The 20595-nt window shown below is 33.8% G+C and overlaps 2 protein-coding genes across 3 annotated transcripts; both read left to right on the top strand.

Annotated features, from left to right (window-relative positions):
• Positions 1–34: 34 nt before the first annotated feature.
• On the top strand, positions 35–6145 carry LOC125049322 (leukocyte surface antigen CD53-like). The gene is made up of 6 exons (XM_047648478.1): positions 35–125; positions 524–658; positions 858–1046; positions 1206–1376; positions 1919–2125; positions 5729–6145. The coding sequence occupies exons 2-6, from the start codon at positions 569–571 to the stop codon at positions 5798–5800; spliced, it is 729 nt and encodes a 242-aa protein (XP_047504434.1). The 5' UTR covers positions 35–125; positions 524–568; the 3' UTR covers positions 5801–6145.
• A 1767-nt stretch (positions 6146–7912) lies between these two features.
• On the top strand, positions 7913–18789 carry LOC125049817 (CD63 antigen-like). 2 transcript variants are annotated; one of them, XM_047649279.1, is made up of 5 exons: positions 7913–7980; positions 8404–8592; positions 14607–14777; positions 17398–17628; positions 18687–18789. In XM_047649279.1, exons 2-5 carry the CDS (start codon positions 8566–8568, stop codon positions 18750–18752), a joined length of 495 nt encoding a protein of 164 aa, XP_047505235.1. In that variant the 5' UTR covers positions 7913–7980; positions 8404–8565; the 3' UTR covers positions 18753–18789. The 2 variants fall into 2 exon arrangements, with proteins under 2 accessions (XP_047505235.1, XP_047505234.1); XM_047649278.1 differs by lacking the exon at positions 7913–7980 and adding an exon at positions 8204–8338.
• The last annotated feature ends 1806 nt before the right edge of the window (positions 18790–20595 follow it).

The following is a 20595-nucleotide window of genomic DNA, read 5'->3' as shown; positions in this document are numbered from 1 at the left end:
AATGGCTTACCAAATAAATTATTGTTTTTCAGTGCAACAACAGTCCGGCGTCAAACAAACACAACGATTAACTGAGTTGCCCGCTATTGAAAAAAGATTCCCCCTTACAATTTGCAAGATTTACCGTGGGTTTTTGACCGATGTTGCCATTTAATGTTTCAATTTGTTTGTTTGTTACTTTGTTATTATGAAGTGTAACGCTAAGTTTCAAACGTACCTAATTTTTATATGTAATCTAAATTTAATGATACTTTTAATTTTATTATATTTTTGTTACTTCGTTACATATTGAAATTTTTTGATTTCCGTTTTCTATACTTTGTCGAAAGTTCAGCATATGGGTTCATATTTTTCATCAAAATTTTTAAAGTTATAAAAACATGATATAAAAAATAATCTAAAATAAAAGCTATGAAATGAGTTTATTTTGGTCTTAAAAATGTATTGACCAAGATTAGATGAACATGTCAAGATAAGAAAGATATTGGTTCTTTTTATGATTGATAATAAAGTTTCTTCTCAGTTTTTTAGTATCTAGTACGTGAAACTGTGGCGTTGAACCCTTAAGATGAGAGTTATGAACATTAATATTGGTAGTACACCAAAATTATTTAAATCAGTGAGATATTCTCTGGCCGCCGTTAATTCTATATTTTTGGTAAGGATTTTGCGATTCCTTTTTCTTTTAATGTGGATATTAAAACAAGTATCGGACTTAAGATATCCTTTTAATATCTCGTACAGTTACAATGATAATAATGTTATGGCAGATAAACTATATTTTCTGAAGTCATTAAGCCAACATTCAACAATATTGGCCAAGAATAAAATAATATCTATTGTGAATTTATTTTCAGATAAAGGGAATTATACTGCCTATACTTGGAGTAACGTTTTTGGTAAAACATAATGTTTACGACCAACTAATTACCAATAGATTTATTAATTTACCTGCTTTTACTATAGCAACAGGAGTTCTGATTTTAGCCATCGCCGTTTTGGGTTACTATGGAGCTTTTTCCGAAAAATTTTACGTCGTTGCTGGTGTTAGTAATTATTTTTATACAATATTTTATATAAATACATATAATAATAATATTTCAAGGAATTAAATCATTAATAATATGACGAACTTTATCCGTTTTTACTAAGGCAAAATCAGCGCCTTTTATCAAAATGTGATTTATGATTTTTATCATTTTCAGTACGCAGCTCTCATGGTAGTAATATTTGTTTTTGAGATGACGATAACAATAATAGCATTTGACCTTCGCAATAGTTCAGCGACAGCAATAAGAACACCAATGGTGGAAAGTATGAATTTATATGAAGCAAGAAGGGATATTGCCAGGCTATGGGACGATTTGCAAATGAGCGTATGTATTGATAAATTACAAATTTATATATGGCAAGACGTAGGGTAACGTAGTCGTAGTAGAAGAAAGCAATTATTATTTATTAGGTTACTCATTAATCAGAATTGGTGGGAAAAGTTAAAACTATCGACGTTAAAATAACGATTATTGGTCAATGTCATTCAATAGAACATTATGCGTAGTGGTCAAATTCTTATTAATAAGACCCCGCAAACCTATCTTTGAATATAAAAAATGGTCTTTATTTAGTACTACTAATTAAATTATATAATATAATCATTGCTATTATTATATGGAAATCTTTGTGAGAAAAAGTTATTAACAGGTTGTCCGATGACAAAATGGCGCCATTTCGATCCGTCCGTCGATATTGTTACCTAAACCACCATTTTGTAACCTTTTTTGTCTATTATGTATATATGCCCTTTACAATTTTATACATACTATTTATGCATCTATGAATTAAGTTTTACTTTTGACCTTGTTGGCATACATGCACTTTATTGGATTTGGTTAAAGGTCTTATAATTAAATAATTTCAGTTTGAGTGCTGCGGGGTGTCTGGTCGCCACGACTGGTCCAATCGTATACCAATCAGCTGTTGTCACATCGACTACGGAACTATATCACCGTTTCAGTGCAATATTAGTAACTCTTACCCAACTGGCTGCGCGTCTGCCCTCGGCGGTTGGTTCAGCAAAAATTCGCATGTTATAGGCACTTTTGCTGCTGTATTTACTTCGATACAGGTGGTTATTTATTTACAGCTTATTCTTAGCCAAAAATGCATACAAAATATGAAATCAAACACATTTGAAACCATATACAGCACATATGTTAGATGAAATCGTTTAGTTATATTTTAATTATTTATAGCTTTCGACATACTTACATATATGTTGGTATGGCGAAGATGCGCAGAAGCCAAGTTACGTACTTATGAGTAAAGACATACTGTTCTTATGATTTAGGTATATGAAGTGAAAAATGAATTTTCGTTTCGGAAGGCGTGAATCACGCGTCTAACTATCAGTGAAATAGGTAGTAGTAGTATTGAAGTATGTAGATTTTATTGAGGCTTTCTTGTTTAATTGATTGTGTATGAACGTCGATATTTAAAATCACTTCAAGAGGTACATTTGTTCGTTAAGAATGGTTTGATATCTCTTGAAGATCCAGCATTGAGACATTAAACAGAAACAATTATTTTATTCGGAATCGAATATTTCGCCATTTTAAAGCGGTGAAGGTGGCTATAAATAATTATTCTATTAGTTATGTCTATGGAATAGGTTTAACCCAAAACTTCGTCGTAGCCGATGGACCTAGTATGACAAAAGAACCGCTCTGTTGTTAGATATTATGATCTATTCAGGCGTTTCAGGTTATAAGGTTTGGTTGGCTGCTGCAGAAATCTTACACCCATTATGGGTATTTATTTTATGTTTAAAGAACTTTTTTCTCTTAATTTTATTTACATGAGAAACTTAATATAATATACGAACGAGATACGCGTCGCCATCAGCTATCCCAATTTTAGTCTTTTAGGTTCATTCTAATATGTATATTGAATGCCCTTTTGAATTGATTAAATACGCTAATATTACGAATTTTAGAGGGTAATTGATTAAATAATTGCACACCCTCATTCTCAATCTCAATAGATTTCATTAAATAATTTAGGTTTAGGTTTAAGAATAACTTTATTTCTCATAAGAATTGCATACAAAATTCACTTACTGAGAAACACATATTTAAAACTAAGATTAAAAATTAGAAATTAGAGCGCACAGATGTAGGTACATATATAAAATAACAAAACAGAACAGCACCAAAAATGTGGGTAGACATAATAAACTTGATCAGTCAACCAAGCAAAACACGGATGTACGAATTTGAGTTTTTACTAGATGTGGCATTGATGGCATAGTCTGATATAACAAGTTTACATTGATTATTTTAATTTTTTTCATAACACTACTTTATTTTTAGTTTATTCCTATATTTATATATTTAGGGCATGTACAAGGTTTATAAAACATTTTTACAGACTAAAATCACTTTTAGGCAGATTTTGGTCAATATCAAATACAATTCTTTAACACCGTGAGGAGTGTTAGTTTAAAGTTCTTTAGACATTAAACATTTCAAGTGTTATCGCATTCCTGTCAATATATATATATACATATTATATTTTAATCACTTATTTGTATTTAATTAATGTGTAAGTTTTTAGAAGCTTTTTAAATCGGGCATAATTTTGTTCTGCTTTTATAACTGATGGTAACTTATTATAAATTGTACCACCCTCATACTCCAAACTTCTTTTGCCATAGTTAGTTCTAGGAGGGCGGGTCACCAAGTAACTAGCACGTCTTAAGTTAATATTTCGTGTTTGTTGTTTGGTTAAAAATTTTATATTAGAATTAATTTCCCTATTTAATATTTTGCGTACTAGAATACAAGTGTAGTATGTGTACGTTTGTTTAATATTCATTAATTTTGTTTCCTCGTATATCCTTTCAGTAGGCGTCCGAAGTTTATAGTTAAATAAGTTTTTAATCAATCTATTCAGAGTTCTCTGGATAGGATCCAAATTACTCTTTGCTGCAGTACCCCAGACCTCAATGAGGTAGTCGACATGAGGCTTAACCAGAGAATTATAGATCAGATACCGCACTTTTTGTGGGAGACAATTTGTTATGTTTCGCAGTGCCCCTGTGAGTGGAGTTAGTTTAAGTTTAATTTTTTCTAGATGTGGCTTCCAAGTTAGGTTACTATCCAAAATAAGTCCGAGATATTTTTCTTTAGGTTTTCGTTCAAGTATTTTTCCGTCTATTTTAAGTTCGAAATTATTATTTATTTTTTTATTTTTTGCTGCAAAAATAACATAATTTGTTTTTGTAATATTAATAGTTAAAAGATTTGATTGAAACCACTCATTTAACAGATTAAGATCATTTTGAGCGTCGGCTATTAGAGCTTCGATCGAGTTTCCAAAGTAAAAGAGACTTGTGTCGTCTGCATAAAGGGAGATGTCACCTTTGAGACCCAAATCACTGATACTGTTAATATAAATGAGGAACATGAGGGGGCCTAATATTGATCCCTGGGGAACGCCAAAATTCAGGATACAGGAATTGCTTTCATATTCACCTATTTTTACTATTTGTTTTCGGTTCTCCATATATGATTTAAAAATTTCAAGTGCTTTGCCTGTAACACCGGTAAGTTTTAGTTTTTGTAATAATTTTTCATGACTAATGGTGTCAAAGGCTTTTTTTAGATCGATAAATATACCTAAGGCAACTTGTTTTTGATCAATTTTATTTTTAATTTTGGTTACGAGGTCAATTGTGGCAGCGAGAGTATTTGATTGAGCTCTAAAGCCATATTGTTTTTGGTAAAAGAAACCTTTTGAATTAAGGAATGACTCTAATTGGTTATAAAGAATCTTCTCAAAGACCTTAGAAAGCACTGGGAGAACTGATATAGGGCGATAATTGCACGGGTCAAGCTTACTTCCGGCTTTATGAATTGGTACAACTTTTGCAACCTTTAACTCGTTGGGAAAAATACCTCGTGCCAAATGATAGTTAATGCAGACTGTTAGTTCCGTGGCAATAATGTCTTTTACGCATTTAATTGATTTTGTACTAATACCATCAATGCCAGATGCAGTGTTACAGTCCAAATTTTTAATTATGGTAATAACTTCTTTCGTGGTTACTGGTTTCAGAAATCGCAATTCTGTTCTATCAGTTAGACTACACTCTTCTAAAATTTGAGGTACTTTTGATTTTTTAGAAATCATATTTGCTAGGGTTGAGCCAATGGTCGAAAAATATGAGTTAAAACTTTCACATATTTCTTTTTTGTCCGTAATAGTACCAGCTGCCGTTTCAAGTTTGTCTGGTCCAGGTCTGTCATGCACTTTGTTTTTAGCTAAGTCATTTATAAGTCTCCACATTTTTCGTGGTTTACTAGAATTTTCTTCAAACCTCTTCAGATAATATTCACTTTTCGCTTTTCTTATATTGTGTGATACTCTTGCTTTAATATGTTCGTACTCTGCTTTTAATTTCGTGTCCATCGCATTTGTTTTATATTTTTGCCATAATATGTTCTTGCTATTTATCTCTTCTAATAGTTCTTTTTTAATCCAGTCTTGCCGCGGAGGATTCAATGTTTTAAATTTTGTGATTCTGCACTTATTTAAACAGGATTTCAGTTTCCCTGCCAATTCACTTTATTACACACTTTATTTACTTTATACTAACCTTACATTTGGAACATCAATGCTCCTAGCTACTTTGATGATAAATTGTCTTACCTATTTTCTTGGTTTACAGGCTTTGTTGACAGCAATGTCCGGGTGGCTAGCGTGGAGGGCCAAATTCGAGGAAGTTGAGTTGGAGTCGTAAATCTAAGCCCAAACTATATAACACATAAAATGTTTAGATAGGTGACGTGTTAAAACTCTAATAATGACAATCCTGTCACAAATATATTTCATAATCATAAGAGTTGAATATCATAAGAATGTTTGTAATAATTAGGTAACAATTACTGATGTCACAAACTAGGAATTACATGGAACGAAAACTTAAGATTGGTTTTATGATTGTAGATCAAAAAGATGTAATCTGTAATAACCTTACTCTTTGTTTACGTCATTGTGTATCGTAGATTATAGAGTCAGGTATATCACATCTAAAATACGTCACTCTATAATACCTATATAGATAATAAAGATTTTATAAAAACAAGGTCATCATTTTATTTTTTCACCTTCAATCCTATTTCAGTCTCAACCCGGATGAGATTTCGATAGTGGGCTGTGAAGGAAGGAAAGCTCCCAAAGGCTCGCCTTGTCCGCTGCCAGCGGTTGCAGGAAAGCAACGCTAACAGCAGCGATGGAGATAGCCCTGGAAATCGTACCCCGTAGGCCTCTACGTACAGCAGAACTGACTGACTGCCATCAGAAATATGATCTATGGGGAAAAACCACTACAGTACACACAGCTATTCTAAACAGGGTGATAGAGTATCATTTATCAACTGCTCATAGGCATATGTGATAGAATCGCTAACCAACACATTTTCAACAGAAAATATCATGTTCAAATGAGAGAAGAGGAACATGATTAATCGACCCTGAATGTGCTACGTATATACGCTCAAGAACAGGATGTGACATATTCTCTCTTAATCTCAGCGTCAACATTCATATTTCGTAAACCTTTAGGCACACACAGCTCTATTTTTCAATGCGAATGTGTCGTTCTAACCGAAGCAGCCATAGACGTACAACGGTTAGGTTAGATATTAAATTTGTAACTGATAATGCGTTCTGTGCTGATGGCGTAAAAAGCTTACCATCCAGTGGATAAAAGGACATAGTGGATCTCTTGGCAATGAGCTTGCAAAGAGAGGATCTGGATTGCTTCCACCTGGCCCGTTACCGCTCCTTCCCTTGCCTTTATCGCAAGCGAACCTGGATTCACCAAAGATCCACAGAACTCAAACATCACTGTTGGCAAAACGACTTTTAAGCCTCTACAGAATCAATTTCAAAATTACGATAGATACTTACCAATAACGTTCCAACTTCCATGAGTTCTTTGTTATGTAGTTAATCTTAATATTGTTTGTAACTTTATGTGCGCCTGAAGAAAAAGTCATACAAAAAGCTATCCGGCATTGTTGTATTTTATCACAGGCGTTAAGTTCTTAAACGATTTAAAGATAATTTCACATAATCATTAAATATCGCTGTTCACGTTCCTGTACCAACAAAATTTAAAGACGAAATTTATCTGAATTAAATGTGTTTTCACATTATCAAACTATTATACTTATTAACTTTTTCATTTAAATAAGTTTGTAATTCTAATTTTAATGAAGCCGGTTCTATTTCCCACAGTAATTTATGCAAATCGTTCTATGTGAATTTTTAGTGTCACTTATTATAACATTGATTTCCTGTTTGTTTGTTAATAATGGGAAAGCTGAAAAGCTCGTGATATAAATTTCAATTATAATATAGATTCCAAAGAATAGCTTTTATGTTGTCAAACGAAAGGAAATTAAATAATTCATTCAAATATTAAGAGATATATTAATTGTTTCATTAAAGTATTATGTTAGGAAAAAAGTTACAGGCCTATTAAATTTGTATAGGCAACTGCCAATATTAAAAATGTTTGGATTAATTAATAAGATTATAAGCTGAATTGTCAAACAAGGGTGTGTAATAAAATCATGCATAGAATGACTCGAGACCACCAACTACTAATTAGACCATATCATTCTTCTTCTTGTGCGCTACAAGAAGAAGAATGATTTGGTCTCCACTACTGGAGGTTGGCGGTCTGCTCGTCATAATCCTTATCGTCGTCATTCTTATTCTTAAATCATTATGAGACAACAATTTTAAAGTTTTAAATCCTAAGTTTTCCTGTTTACATGTTACCTACATAACCGGTGTGTCAAGCGTCAGTTTTTAAATAATACATCGCTAAAATGTTCAAACATTTCGATTTCTATTTCCTGCTATGGTGGTGTCGAATCGGGGTGAACTAAATGGACTTCAATATCCCAAGTCAGTAAGGGATATAAAATATGTCATGTAAATATGTTAAGTGAATAAATATGTAAAACAAAACAATTTAATCACATTCATTTGTTTTTAAGTAAATTTAAGTATTTTCATACTACGTACCTCATAAGTTTACTACGGAAAATTGCTAAAATTACGCCCCATTATAAATGTCTCTGGTAAGATAAATCAGCTCGTTTTCCTTATCAAAGATTATATTTGCGATAAAAATATCCGAGAAACATAACTCTAGTCTATTGCATATCACGCGGACGCCCAGCGCGTACGTAAAATCAAAATGTTGAGCAAAATCTTTACCACCGTAAAATACACTTTAGTATCAGTAAATTTCTTATTCCTGGTAAGTGCGAATCGAGAATCTGTGTAAATTTAGTGTATGGAAAGTGAAAATAAAGTGTTTTTCAGATAACGGGTATTATTGTACTGGCGGTCGGTAGTTCGGTGCAATCAGCATACAATGGATACCATCAATTCTTATCGGAGAGGTTTTTCTCTCTCCCTGCATTTTGTGTTGCAACTGGAGTGATAATATTCCTCGTTGCATTCGCTGGATTTTATGGCGCCTTCATGGAGAGTTATTATGTGATTATGGCGGTAAGTTGCCACAGACTATGATTCATTCTATGCTCTATGATTAAAGACAATTCTTGACGTGATTTAACAAATAGGTTATAATAAAATAATAAAGATGAAATCGTAAGAATAACTTGTACATAAATTATTCATAATAGGTACTGAATTTTATTATTAATGATCAATGAAACAATTTGTATTATCATCCAGCGCTTTTCCGCTTATTCTTAATTACTTTAATAACTCATAAATGCTATGATAAACCCTTATCTTAAATTATTAATTGGTACACCTGAGTAACCTACCTTCGATTTCCGACATAATAATAATTGTTTCGGTAGCAAGAAAAGGTTAAATTGCCTAAAAATTTATAAAACAGATGTAGTACTACATTACTACTGTACTACATTGGACTGGAACGTCGAAGAAAACACAATAGGTAGTCTGAACTGAGATTAATACGATTATTACATACGCGGAGCATGTCCTAAATCCCAAATGTCAAGCTATTTAGAGAATTTGTATGGTATCACTGACGGCATTCATTTTCTTGGCTCTAGTGGCGTATAATTGTAAAGAAGAAAATATTGGAATCCATATTATATATTCATCAGCTTAGTTATTTTTTTAAGCATGTATATACATGTATATAGGAGTAGATAAGAATTATTTATAAAAAATGATTGAACTAAAGTAAACTTACTTAGTCTCTTTCTCTCAAGTTTGTTTATGCTGTGACAAATAGAGATGAGTATTATATTTAAAACTGTTCAATTAAACTGATTTATTTGTATGAATAAGGGAGGGAGAGAATACAACATATAGGCAGGCAGTGATCGAAATTACTTCCGCATTTATATACAGGAATGATGTAATAGTATATTCGTTTAGAAACGGGGCATAAGTAGTAAGTACCTACAGGGACACTAAAAATATCCCGGTTCGTGTAAAAAATTGGTATGCCCTTTATTAACGTAAATGGTATTGCGTTAGATTACATTTATTTTTTATTTAGTAATCCAACAGCTAACATAAATTCTATATATAACATAAAACAATTATACTAAAGATGGAATACATAATATACACAAAAAGGTTCAAACATTTACAAAAGGATAAAATCAATAGAAATTATTAAATTTAATTAAGTAATACCTAATTCGGCTGTATTGTGTGATGGTGTGAAAGTGAGGGTATGTGGGGTGTGCTCATTGTGTGTGGTGTAATTACGATACGATAGAATTTTAGACTGGTTCAAACACACGTATCGAGCCAGATATAGTGTTAGTTTGTCTAAATTGTGAATTAGTTTTTAGTCCATTAATACTGAGTTTAAGTGAGGGTCAAGTATAAATATCTAACTTCTTTGATATATGTATACGCAAATTTGTTACATTATTGCATAACTTTTTGTTTGTCACTGTCCATGACTAAAACCATAATATTATAAACAATGACGTGTTTTTTGAATTCAATACCTACCAACGCACTATCTACTGGTATTCAATTCCAAAGATAAGTACGTACTTGTAGTATATGAATAATACACAAATTCAAAACACTTCATACATATTAGAATATATATTTCTTTTGTTTATTACATATAAAAAATATACCTAAGTATTATTTATAAGATTGTGGGCCAAGTGGATTGTAACCTAACCAACTCGGAGAACGTGTATTCGAATCACGGCTGTGTACCAATGGACTCTCATGTGTGCATCTAACGTTCATACGGTTGAAGGAAAACATCGCGATTAAACCGGCATGTCTTACAACCAAAGTGTCGACAGCGCGTGTCAGGCACGGAAGGCTGATCACTTACTTGTCTATTAAGACAGAAATAATTACGAAACATAAAAATCGGACGCAAAGGGTTGTATATATTGACGCCATATCAGCCCTTTTTATTGGTTTATCACCAAATCTACGTAACGGTATCAAATATACGGTAATTACAAAATCTTTCCGGAAAATTCTTGTTTTTCTATTCCGTCCTAAACTTATAATGACAGTAAATTAAAACAGTGAACAAAATGAATGGAAACAGTATAATTTTTGGTAAATACGTATTTAATTAGGCTATTCAAATATAGTACTTTTTATCAGGTTGATAACGATTTAACAGACAATGCCACTTATTTTTGATAAAATAATAAACAATAATTACCATATCCAAAGATAAGTATAAAAAAATTCTTTTGTGTTTTGAAAGTTAAAAATAGATTTGCTTTCTACATATAATATATTTATTTATTTATAATAAATAATAATAATAATTTAAAAAAAATATTGGTTGTTTGTAAAGTAGGTTTACGATCGAGATGTTTACGTGATAACGTCTTATTGGTGATATAAGTTTTTGGGAAGTAAGGAATTAATGAAGATAACAATTTTTTCAAATTTTAAATTACATCTATCGTTTTATTCACACTTTTGATGATAAATTTCGGGTGTAAAATGACAAGTTTACTTATTCGACTATGATATACATTTTTCTTCATACATTCACGGAATGACTGGCAGCGCTCGAGATGAGACGGGAGATCGGTCCGTCTCTCTCTCGTTATACCTGCGATCGCGCTCGTGAGGTTTTGGTGTGACACAAGTTTCTGAACATGTCACCCGACTAAAACGATTTTAAAGACGTTATCACGTCAAAATAGAAGATAAAAGCAAAATTTAAAAAGTTTGGCAGTGTATCTATAACGCTGGCTGCATTTCCTCGCTGTATTGCGACACTTATTCGTTGAGCGAGGAAAGCACCAGCTCTGGGGTCACCGGTACTATCTCCCAGGCGCCAACTTAAATCTTTCAATAGCACCTTTGCACTAGAACCCCTCGACCCAAATTAAATTCTTTGTAAGAAAGTTGTAAACTTAAATTTAAATTATACATACAAGTCAATATTGAAATTTGGCGTAGATGTGCTTTAAAAATATATATCTACTCATTCCCAGGCGCGTGTTAGATATTTCATTTATCATTATTTATTGAAAAAAAGTTGGGTGTTTTAGCAATATTTTACGAGATATTTAAATAAAAAGCATTTGGCATTTGCTTAATTTATGTTCCGCGTAACGCTGTATCGTCCGCCTTATCTCACGCGAACTTTAGGCATGCGTTTGTTTCACTTACCACTAGAGCGGGCGGAGGGAAACGCGCGGGTGAAATCTTGAAAGTTGCTAGCCTAAGCTCGCTTAAACTCGAGTTTTATATTGGATTTTTTTTTACCAAATTTATTAAAACTGAATTTCATAGAAAAACGTTTACGTACGCATATGTTTAACGCTGATTTGCATAAACACTAATGAGTATTTATTATAATTGAAGCCACATTTATGTAATATATCCTCAGTAATTTAATCCTCCAATTCAGACAGATTAGGCGAGACCGGTCAAGTTCTTTAATTCGGCTTAAGACAATCCCCTATCAATTTTTAACTTTAATATGAACACGTTTTTGTTTTTTTCGTTCGTGTTCTTTTCATATTATATGCAAAATAACTATGCAGGGGTAGACTTTCAACGTGATGTACCTCGAATACAGATTGTGTATCCATGTACAATCGACTCTCATGTAATTTAACACTCTTGAATCTTTCGATAATATGAATGTGAAAAATACTTGATATATTGAATCAATTTTAATTGTTCCCCTCGGTAATTTAAAGTTGAAGGAATAGTATCTTGAAGTTCGGGCTTCACTACTCTCTATAATTTGAAGTGTTTATCATACACAGATCTGTCAATTGTTTTTTGAAATGTTTCGGGAATGATAGACTGAAGTCACTCTCTCAAAAAAAAAACGGGCTTCTTTTCGGAATAAAATTTGTGAATTGGATTATTGTATTTAATTGTTAATACATAATAATAATATAAAAATAATAAATCTCTTATTTACTTGACGCTTGTGATTTTGAACTCTTGGTAATTTCAATCTCTTTCTTTTCGAATCTTTGATTATGTCTGGTGCCTTAAGATTCAAATGATCGATCGATTAAGCACGCAAGAAAGAAACTACAGCCGAATACTGTTTTTTTCTTGCGTGCTTAATTGAATGCATGTATTTGGAATTAAAGAATAGTGATCTATTTATAGCTACACCAACAAGGCCACACAAACGAAAAAGAAAAGAAACAAGTTATGCAAATTACAACCAATGTTTGCCTCGATTATAGGCACGGCGTGCACAAACATAATGCTTGTAATATTAATGGTTTAAAATGATAAATATTACAAAAGAATTACAAAAAACCATAAACAGCAAAAAAACCTAAGAGAGTGATAACAGAATCCTGTAATTGGATGGGCAATCCGAAAATGGGCTCCTGCCTTGGAGCAGATTGCACAGACATAAAGTAAAAAATTGGATACCATTAAGAGATCCAAAGGAATCTGTCAAAAAACGCACTTTCTTCGCCCAACGCTTTTTCTCCTTTCGAGGCCCTTTCATCTTTAATCACTTCCTTAAATACATAATTATCACTAAAGGCCGATTTACATTATCTTAGTGTTTAGCAGAGTGCTTTAGGATAGTACTTTAGTTGAAACATGTAAACGCTACTTGCTTTAGTAAACGCTACGCTAAAGAACTTGCCTTTCAAGTTGTACTAAAGTACTCTCCTAAACACTAAGATAATGTAAATCCGCCCTAACATTTCAAAACCCACATTACACTTACTAAAAATCTCAAACAATATCTTGTCAGCCTATCCTGTGCTGATACAGAAAATAATCTTATTGTGCAAAAATAGTTTCAATATAAATTTGTGTTATGTAGAAATCATAAAGATAAATACAGTTTACATGTCAAAAGGAAGAGACTGGCTGCCCACAACACAGGGAATCCTAGTGAGGTTCCTGTGCACTTTACTTTACCTAAATATCCTGTATATTGTGTACCTACTAGCCATTTCCCGCCCGCTTTGCTGGGCGAATTAAAATAGGAAATAAATAAAATTTTATGTGTGTTGACGTTTTGAGGTTCTAGGAAGCCTCCCCGAATGTTTTCGCGGTGAAGTCCGTATGTATAAATTTTCATAAAAGTAAAACAGCAATAAAAAAAAGAAGGAACGTTAGAATTTAAAAAATAAATAGCCATAAACCATCTTGGAAAAATGGCAGTAGTTTCATGTCGATACGATCAGTGGTTTAGGCGTGAAGGAGCCTCAAACGAAGACCATTTTTCTTAGATATATATATACAGATAATAAAGCTTTTTCTTTCTTTCTGTTATGCCATAAGATACAATTTATGAAAAAAAAAATCAGTGGCGCTACAACCTCTTTAGGTCATGGCCTCAGATTTCTGAATCTGTTTCATGATCGTTTTTAAATCTAATAGGCAAGTAGGTGATCAGCTTGCAGTGCCTGACACACGCCATCAACTTTTTGGGTCTAAGACATGTCGGTTTCCTTCACCGTTCGAGCAAATGTTAAATGCGTACATAGAAAGAAAGTCCATTGGTGCATAACGGGGATCGAACCTACGACCTCAGGTATCGGAGAGTCGCATGCTGAAGCCATTAGGCCATCACTGCTCAAACAATTTATGAACATATATTAAAAAAATATAGAAATAATAAGCTGCGTGTGTGCGCTACTGAATCGTGACTTTCAAACTCGTCTGATCTTTTGCTGACCACGATACTCGAAATGCAAAACGCTTTTTACCTGTTAAAAAAATAAATCAATGGCGCTACAACCTTTTTAGGTCTGGGCCTCAGATTTCTATATCTGTTTCATGATCATTTGGTAATCTAATAGGCAAGTAGGTGATCAGCCTTCTGTGCCCGACGCACGCCGTTGACTTTTTGGGTCTAAGGCAAGCCGGCAAGGCTCACGATGTTTTCCTTCACCGTTCAAGCGAATGTTAAATGCGCACATAGAAAGAAAGTCCATTGGTGCACAGCTGGGGATCGAACCTACAAGCTCAGGGATGATAGTCGCACCCTGAAGCCACTAGGCCAACACTGCTCACTCTTTTACCAGTTAAACCAGCGTAAAAAGTAATAGAATGTCCATCCATTTCAGTTTGCCGGAGCTATGGTGTTGATGTTTGTATTCCAACTATCAGCCTGCATCGCTGGGTACGTGCTGAAAGGCAGCACAGTGGCGCTCGTACAGCAACAGCTGTTGAACACCATGGATGTGTATGGTTCAAACCTGGAGGTGACTAAGTTATGGGATGAAGTGCAAAATGACGTAAGTTCTATGATTTAATCGGTCTCTCACTCAGATCGCAAAATAATTGAATATTCTGTCAAAAGTATTTGTGGCACAGAAGTTTGTGCTACACACAATAATTTTTATTTTGCTTCGGTTTTATTAAAGTTAACGCAGAGATAACTCTCTCTGCATCTTCTACCGTATTTACCACGGATAGTGTTCAGATTAATACCCGCAGCTGAGTTCATCGGACGTCGAGGCAGAATACGAAATTGCATCCTCGACGTCCGTCGTTTCACAACTGAGCGGTTTTTAAGGCAGTTTTTGCCGCGCACCTATACTATGTGGAACCAGCTGCCCACTGAAATAGTTCGAATCATTATGGTATTGAGAGTGTCACGCATTCAGTTAACATAAGATGAGCCCCCTGCCCGTTTGCTTCCAACAGGAACACTATAAAAGTTAAAAATTATAGTTTTTCAATAAAACCATTGCTTGGCCTCGGATTGTATCCGTTTAATGATCATTTTGATAATTTTTTTACTAATCTGTAAGTTACTAAACAGTTAAACATGATACTTTAACATGATTTATGAAAAACGTAGTTACTTAGATAATAGTTCTACTGACATACTTTGCAGAATGTTATAACGTTTTTAACGTATAATACAACAACAAAAGGGGTACTTAAAACTTGCGTTATCAGTGTTATCAGACATATTTTACAGCTGCCCCTTAGCCAAGCATGACAAGACTGTATTATTATTGTACTATTATGGGGCATCCACACGCTGGCCGTTTGTCACAAACACCGCAAACAGCAAACGAAGTCCCAAACACCAACCACAATCACCCAACACAAACAGCCATCCACATGCTTGGCGAACGTTCATAACATTCCGAATCTGCAAACATGGCGGACGACGAGCTTGTGGCAGCTATTACTTTCGGGTTGACATATTTTTATTATAAACTAAAGCAAGAGAAAGAAAAAAGGAAAAAAAGAAGAAAGCAAAGACGATGGTGGATGATTAAAATACATAGAAAGCGTACAAGGTACTGCTTTAGACCTATTATTTGGGCTTTAATTTGCCGTGTTTTTTTAATTTTACTTAAAAATGTCAGAATCGTAGGTGCTGACCAATCAGACATTTTTTACGCTTTGCGCGCCAACGAAAAAGTGTAGCAAGTAAATACGTCCGCCTCCCGCAAGCTCGCGCGCATACTGATCGCTGCCAAACGTGTGGATACGTAGCAAACTGTTTGCCAAACATCCTTTGATCTGGCAAGATAAACCGACACCGATGCCGAACACTGTCGAACACTGCCCAACACAAACACAAACAGGCAAACAACGACAAACACCCATCCACACGTCCGTGTTTGCTGTTTGCTGTTGGCTGTTTGCCATTGTTTGTCAAGCGTGTGGATGGGGCTTTAGACTTCAATAACATGAATGCATGGCGCATAACTATGTTTTTATAACATATATGCACCCGCATAATTTGGTCGTATTACTATGTTACACTGAGGGTATGACGCAATTATCTTTTATGAGATGTTATTTTATTTCTCGACGTAGTCACCTTTCTTCTAAGGGGCCGTTCAATTATTACTATAGGGTTGGGGGAGGAGTCTTTGATATTCTCTTCTTTCTTTTCTTTCGAGGGTTCCTATTTTTGATGACGTGGGGGCTGGGGGGATTTAGATGGTGATTGCGTGAGCAATAATTATTTACAATTTTACTCATATGGCAACCCATAATACCATGTAAGAGCTTAGCTAACTTTTGCTGACAAGGGGGAGAGGGGGATAGATATAGTAGATAAATATGCTTACGTAATACTTGAACGTGCTCAAAGATTTAAATAAAATCTTCTTCCTGATCACTTATAAAATCGTGTACCGCGGTGGGTCATCGTCATTAAATGTGTGGTCCTTTGACGGCGGAAATATGGAGGATGGTCCAGTGATTATATTGGATGTTCCATCAATTCGAAGCCAGCTTCTTGAATGGCAGCCATTGCAAGTTTGGACTTGTGCGCGGGTTAAGGTTTTTTTGGTAATTTGGCTGGTAAACCCAAACCGCTTTGTGAAATTCTCAGTCTCGTTTGCACGTCAGAAATAATTATGGGCTCCCGGCATACACTTCTTCACACCCAAATGGTTGTGTATAATATTATGGATTCTTCTTATAGAAATCTTCATTTATTCTGCTTTGAAATAAATAGTAACACGACGATTCGCCAAGGCAATGTTTTCAACTCTTTGAATCATTTCTCCAGTCAAAAATAAAATGTAGGTATTTATTTTTTACTGAACAAATAATGTATTATTATTTTAATGTTCATAAAATAATCGAACTCTTTAAGATTGATTAATTAATAAAATTTGTAGGTTTAGAAAATTGTAAATACCTACTGTATATTTTATTGTTATGGTTAGGTTTTAATAAACGATATCTGTGTGGATTGGCCATATGCGAAGATTATAATATATTAGTAAGAATTGATAATTACGGTTTGACCACGGTTCTCAGAAACGCCCCGACCGATTTTTATGAAATTTTTTTATAAGTTATAAGCATATAGGCTGTAAATGTTATTTCAGTCAGATGATTATCCTATGATGATACTGAACCAAATATTATTTACAGTTCACCTGTTGCGGCGTCCTGAACTCGAGCGACTGGTTACCCCATCTTCATACGGAAGAATCCTTCGGTCTACCCATCAGCTGCTGCGACCATGTCTACGGCACCATTCAAACATTCAACTGCAACACCACTTTGGCCTATACCACTGGGTGCTCTGATGCATTTGGGAACTGGGTCAAGTCTCATGCTGCGTCTATTGGAGTGGCAGGGATTGTTCTTGTAATTATGCAGGTATAACTTTTCTTTATCATTAAATTGTTCTTGAGACACCTAAACATAAGTTTACCGCGTTTATCTGCTATTTTGCAAGTGCTGCATTTGCAGTTGGTAGGACATACCTATGTTATGTAGGTATGCTAACGATCTTTAGGAAGTTGGTGGGGAGATTGGGAGAAAAATGCTCAAGATTGAAGCCAGTTAGAGGAGGTCTATACTCTATGAGAGGTCCTTGATAAAAATATAATTATTTTTGTATAAAATTTTAATTGTATGTATCTTTTATCAAGGAGGATGAATGTTTCAAGGAGTTAAGCCTAAATTATTATTAATATATAGGTAATTGTAAGAGCGGATTGCACCGCTAGGCAGGTTCTTTTTGTGTGTGTATAGCTGCAACTACAAACTAACACACAAAAACAACTAAAATTTTAATTAAAACTTATACTTTCTTCTTTTTCATACAGTGTAATGGTAGATAACAAAGTAAATGGCTTTTAATCGCTTATATTGAATATTATTAGCTAAATTTGCATATATATTGCATATATATACATTAAATATCAAATTAAGTATTTCCGAACCAATTCGACTTAGGGTCCTTCAAGAAAAGAGCGTACCAATTCTTGAAAGGCCGGCAACGCACTTGCGAGCCTTCTGGAATTTTGAGTGTCCATGGGCGGTATCACTTAACATCAGGTGAGCCTCCTGCCCGTTTGCCTCCTATTACATAAAAAAAAATTAATGTTGGTAAATTATCTAAGATTTACTAAACTGTTTTACAACAATTCCTGATGAATTATTTCTGAGAAACATACATGTGTATGTGAGTGTTGAATTGCGTGAAAAATATTTTTTACGATACCGGACACATACTAAATAATTCAAGGTTGGGTTTCAGCAAAATAACAAGTATAATCGCATATTCAACTAAAAGTATTGGTAAAAAAACAAAGAATGGTTTACATCCAACGTTTTTGAAATTCATATTATTTATCATGTTCAAACGTAAAATTTTATCGAATTTCGTTTAGGAAATCACGTAAATATTAAAGATTGTTGGGTTTTTTCAGGCCTTAGCTGTGGTTGGAGCGTTATGGTTGGCGAACATCACGAGACAAGAAAGACAATTTCCTTAAGTAGTGTTAATTACATTTATAGTAAAGATGTTTAAATCAAAAAACCCACGAAATCTATTGAGATCGTTACTTCGTTTCGTAATTAAGAATTGTATTGGTGCTAATATTTAAAATGAGATGAAAACTTTCCAACCCGTATATCAGCTAGTTGTCATTGAAGATAGCAGAACCACGCTGCGACAGACTAAAACTGTCAATTCTGTAGAAGAATCAGCTGTTTTAATTATACATAGTTAATATTATAACTGCTTTTTATTAAACCCATCGTAGAGTCGTCCTTCGTCATAGAAAATAAATCAGTGAAATTATGTAAGATACCTGTCTCTATTCATCTCAGCCTAAATGCAATTTGTCAGAAAGGGACAGGCTATAGTTTATAGATGCATAAAGACTGATTTTGTTTTTATGAGTAAGATAGCTATTTGATTATGATTGGTAATTATATCTCGATTGTTCGCGCCTAAGTTTGCGCACGTAATTCCAAGCTATTCCCGAAATAAAAATGTTTAGAATTGAAAGGTTCCTTATGTACTAAAATGTTTGGTAAAATGTTTCGCGTAAATACCCATTTTGTGAGAAAGTCTGCAGCATTTTAAAATGAAAGAAGTGATGACCTTGCAACTGATTTATTCGTTTTGGCAGACATGCCGTACCTTGCATCGGAGGTTTTAAAAGGTTTGTAAAAATATGGCAAAGTTTCAATGCAAAACTTTCGTGGGGCGAAGTAAACATCTAATACATGATTTTTAGGATGGAGATAGAAAAACTGTCGTGCACAATATCGATAGCATACATAATATGTATATCGACCAGAAGGAACTTTAGTAAGTTATACTTGGTTAATAGCTTCTTACAATGTCACACATTTCAAGTTACATTGTAAATTAATATAGTGTACATTGTTTTAATTATAAAGTTTATTAAGATACCTTCTCAATAATTGATGAATTATCATTTCTACACTTAAAAAACTTATATCGTCTAGTTATGAATAATTTCTCAATACGTAAATATTTTAATTAGAAGATATCATGTTTGCGTACATGCTTCTTTGAACCTTCCAAAATTACACAGAATATTGATATTATCTGTTTACGTGTTCATTTGTTTTTTCTAATAGACAAGTAGGTGATTAGCCTTCTTCAGATGATGATTGATTCTGCCTGACACACCCCGTCAACTTTTCGGGTCTAAGACATGCCAGTTTCCTCACGATGTTTGCGTTCACTATACGTGCCAGTGTTAATGCGCAGATAGAGAGAAAGTCCGTTGGTCCACAGCCAAGATTCGAACCTAAGACCGCAGGCATCAGGCGTACGTTAAAGCCATTGGGCCAACACTGTTTAGCAAAATATAAGAATAAAACAAATACAAGATGAAGATATTTTGATGACGTCACTTTATTATTTATATGTATGTATATAAACAGGAATAATGAACCAAACTGACCCTTGAAACCTCTGCATATAGCAGACACAATATAGTCAAAATGTAGTCTAACTAATGTCTTTTTCCAACACAGTCTAAACACGATTTGGAAGACAGAGACAAACGAGTACTTTAATTAAAGGAGCGCAATCAGGCTTTGGTTTATTGAATAATTAAGTTTAAATATAGGTACTTAAGTTTGTTACAACAACTGTAGTCTGGAACGTAGAACTGTCATATTTTGCAATTTAAAACAGATTACGGTCGACATGACGGTCACAGGAACACGTTTATAATAATTTTACATAAAAAATAAACAACAGAAATGTATCATAAAACAATGAGGTGAGCACGTAGATAGAGTATAGAACTAGATGAGCTTCTAAAATAACAATAATATCTAAAGAGAGAAGGC

The sequence above is a fragment of the Pieris napi genome, chromosome 5 (genome assembly GCF_905475465.1).
Source record: "Pieris napi chromosome 5, ilPieNapi1.2, whole genome shotgun sequence".
NCBI classification, from domain to species: Eukaryota; Metazoa; Arthropoda; class Insecta; order Lepidoptera; family Pieridae; genus Pieris; species Pieris napi.
This window is presented reverse-complemented; position numbering and strand designations above follow the sequence as displayed.

Bases quoted from the DNA above. Each gene is read 5' to 3' on its own strand.
- LOC125049322 (XM_047648478.1), top strand. From the start codon at position 569: ATGAGAGTTATGAACATTAATATTGGTAGTACACCAAAATTATTTAAA. The intron at 659-857 runs GTAAGGATTTTG...ATTTATTTTCAG, and splicing joins CCGTTAATTCTATATTTTTG to ATAAAGGGAATTATACTGCC. The intron at 1,377-1,918 runs GTATGTATTGAT...AAATAATTTCAG, and splicing joins GGGACGATTTGCAAATGAGC to TTTGAGTGCTGCGGGGTGTC.
- LOC125049817 (XM_047649278.1), top strand. From the start codon at position 8,276: ATGTTGAGCAAAATCTTTACCACCGTAAAATACACTTTAGTATCAGTA. The intron at 8,339-8,403 runs GTAAGTGCGAAT...AGTGTTTTTCAG, and splicing joins CAGTAAATTTCTTATTCCTG to ATAACGGGTATTATTGTACT. The intron at 8,593-14,606 runs GTAAGTTGCCAC...CATCCATTTCAG, and splicing joins GTTATTATGTGATTATGGCG to TTTGCCGGAGCTATGGTGTT.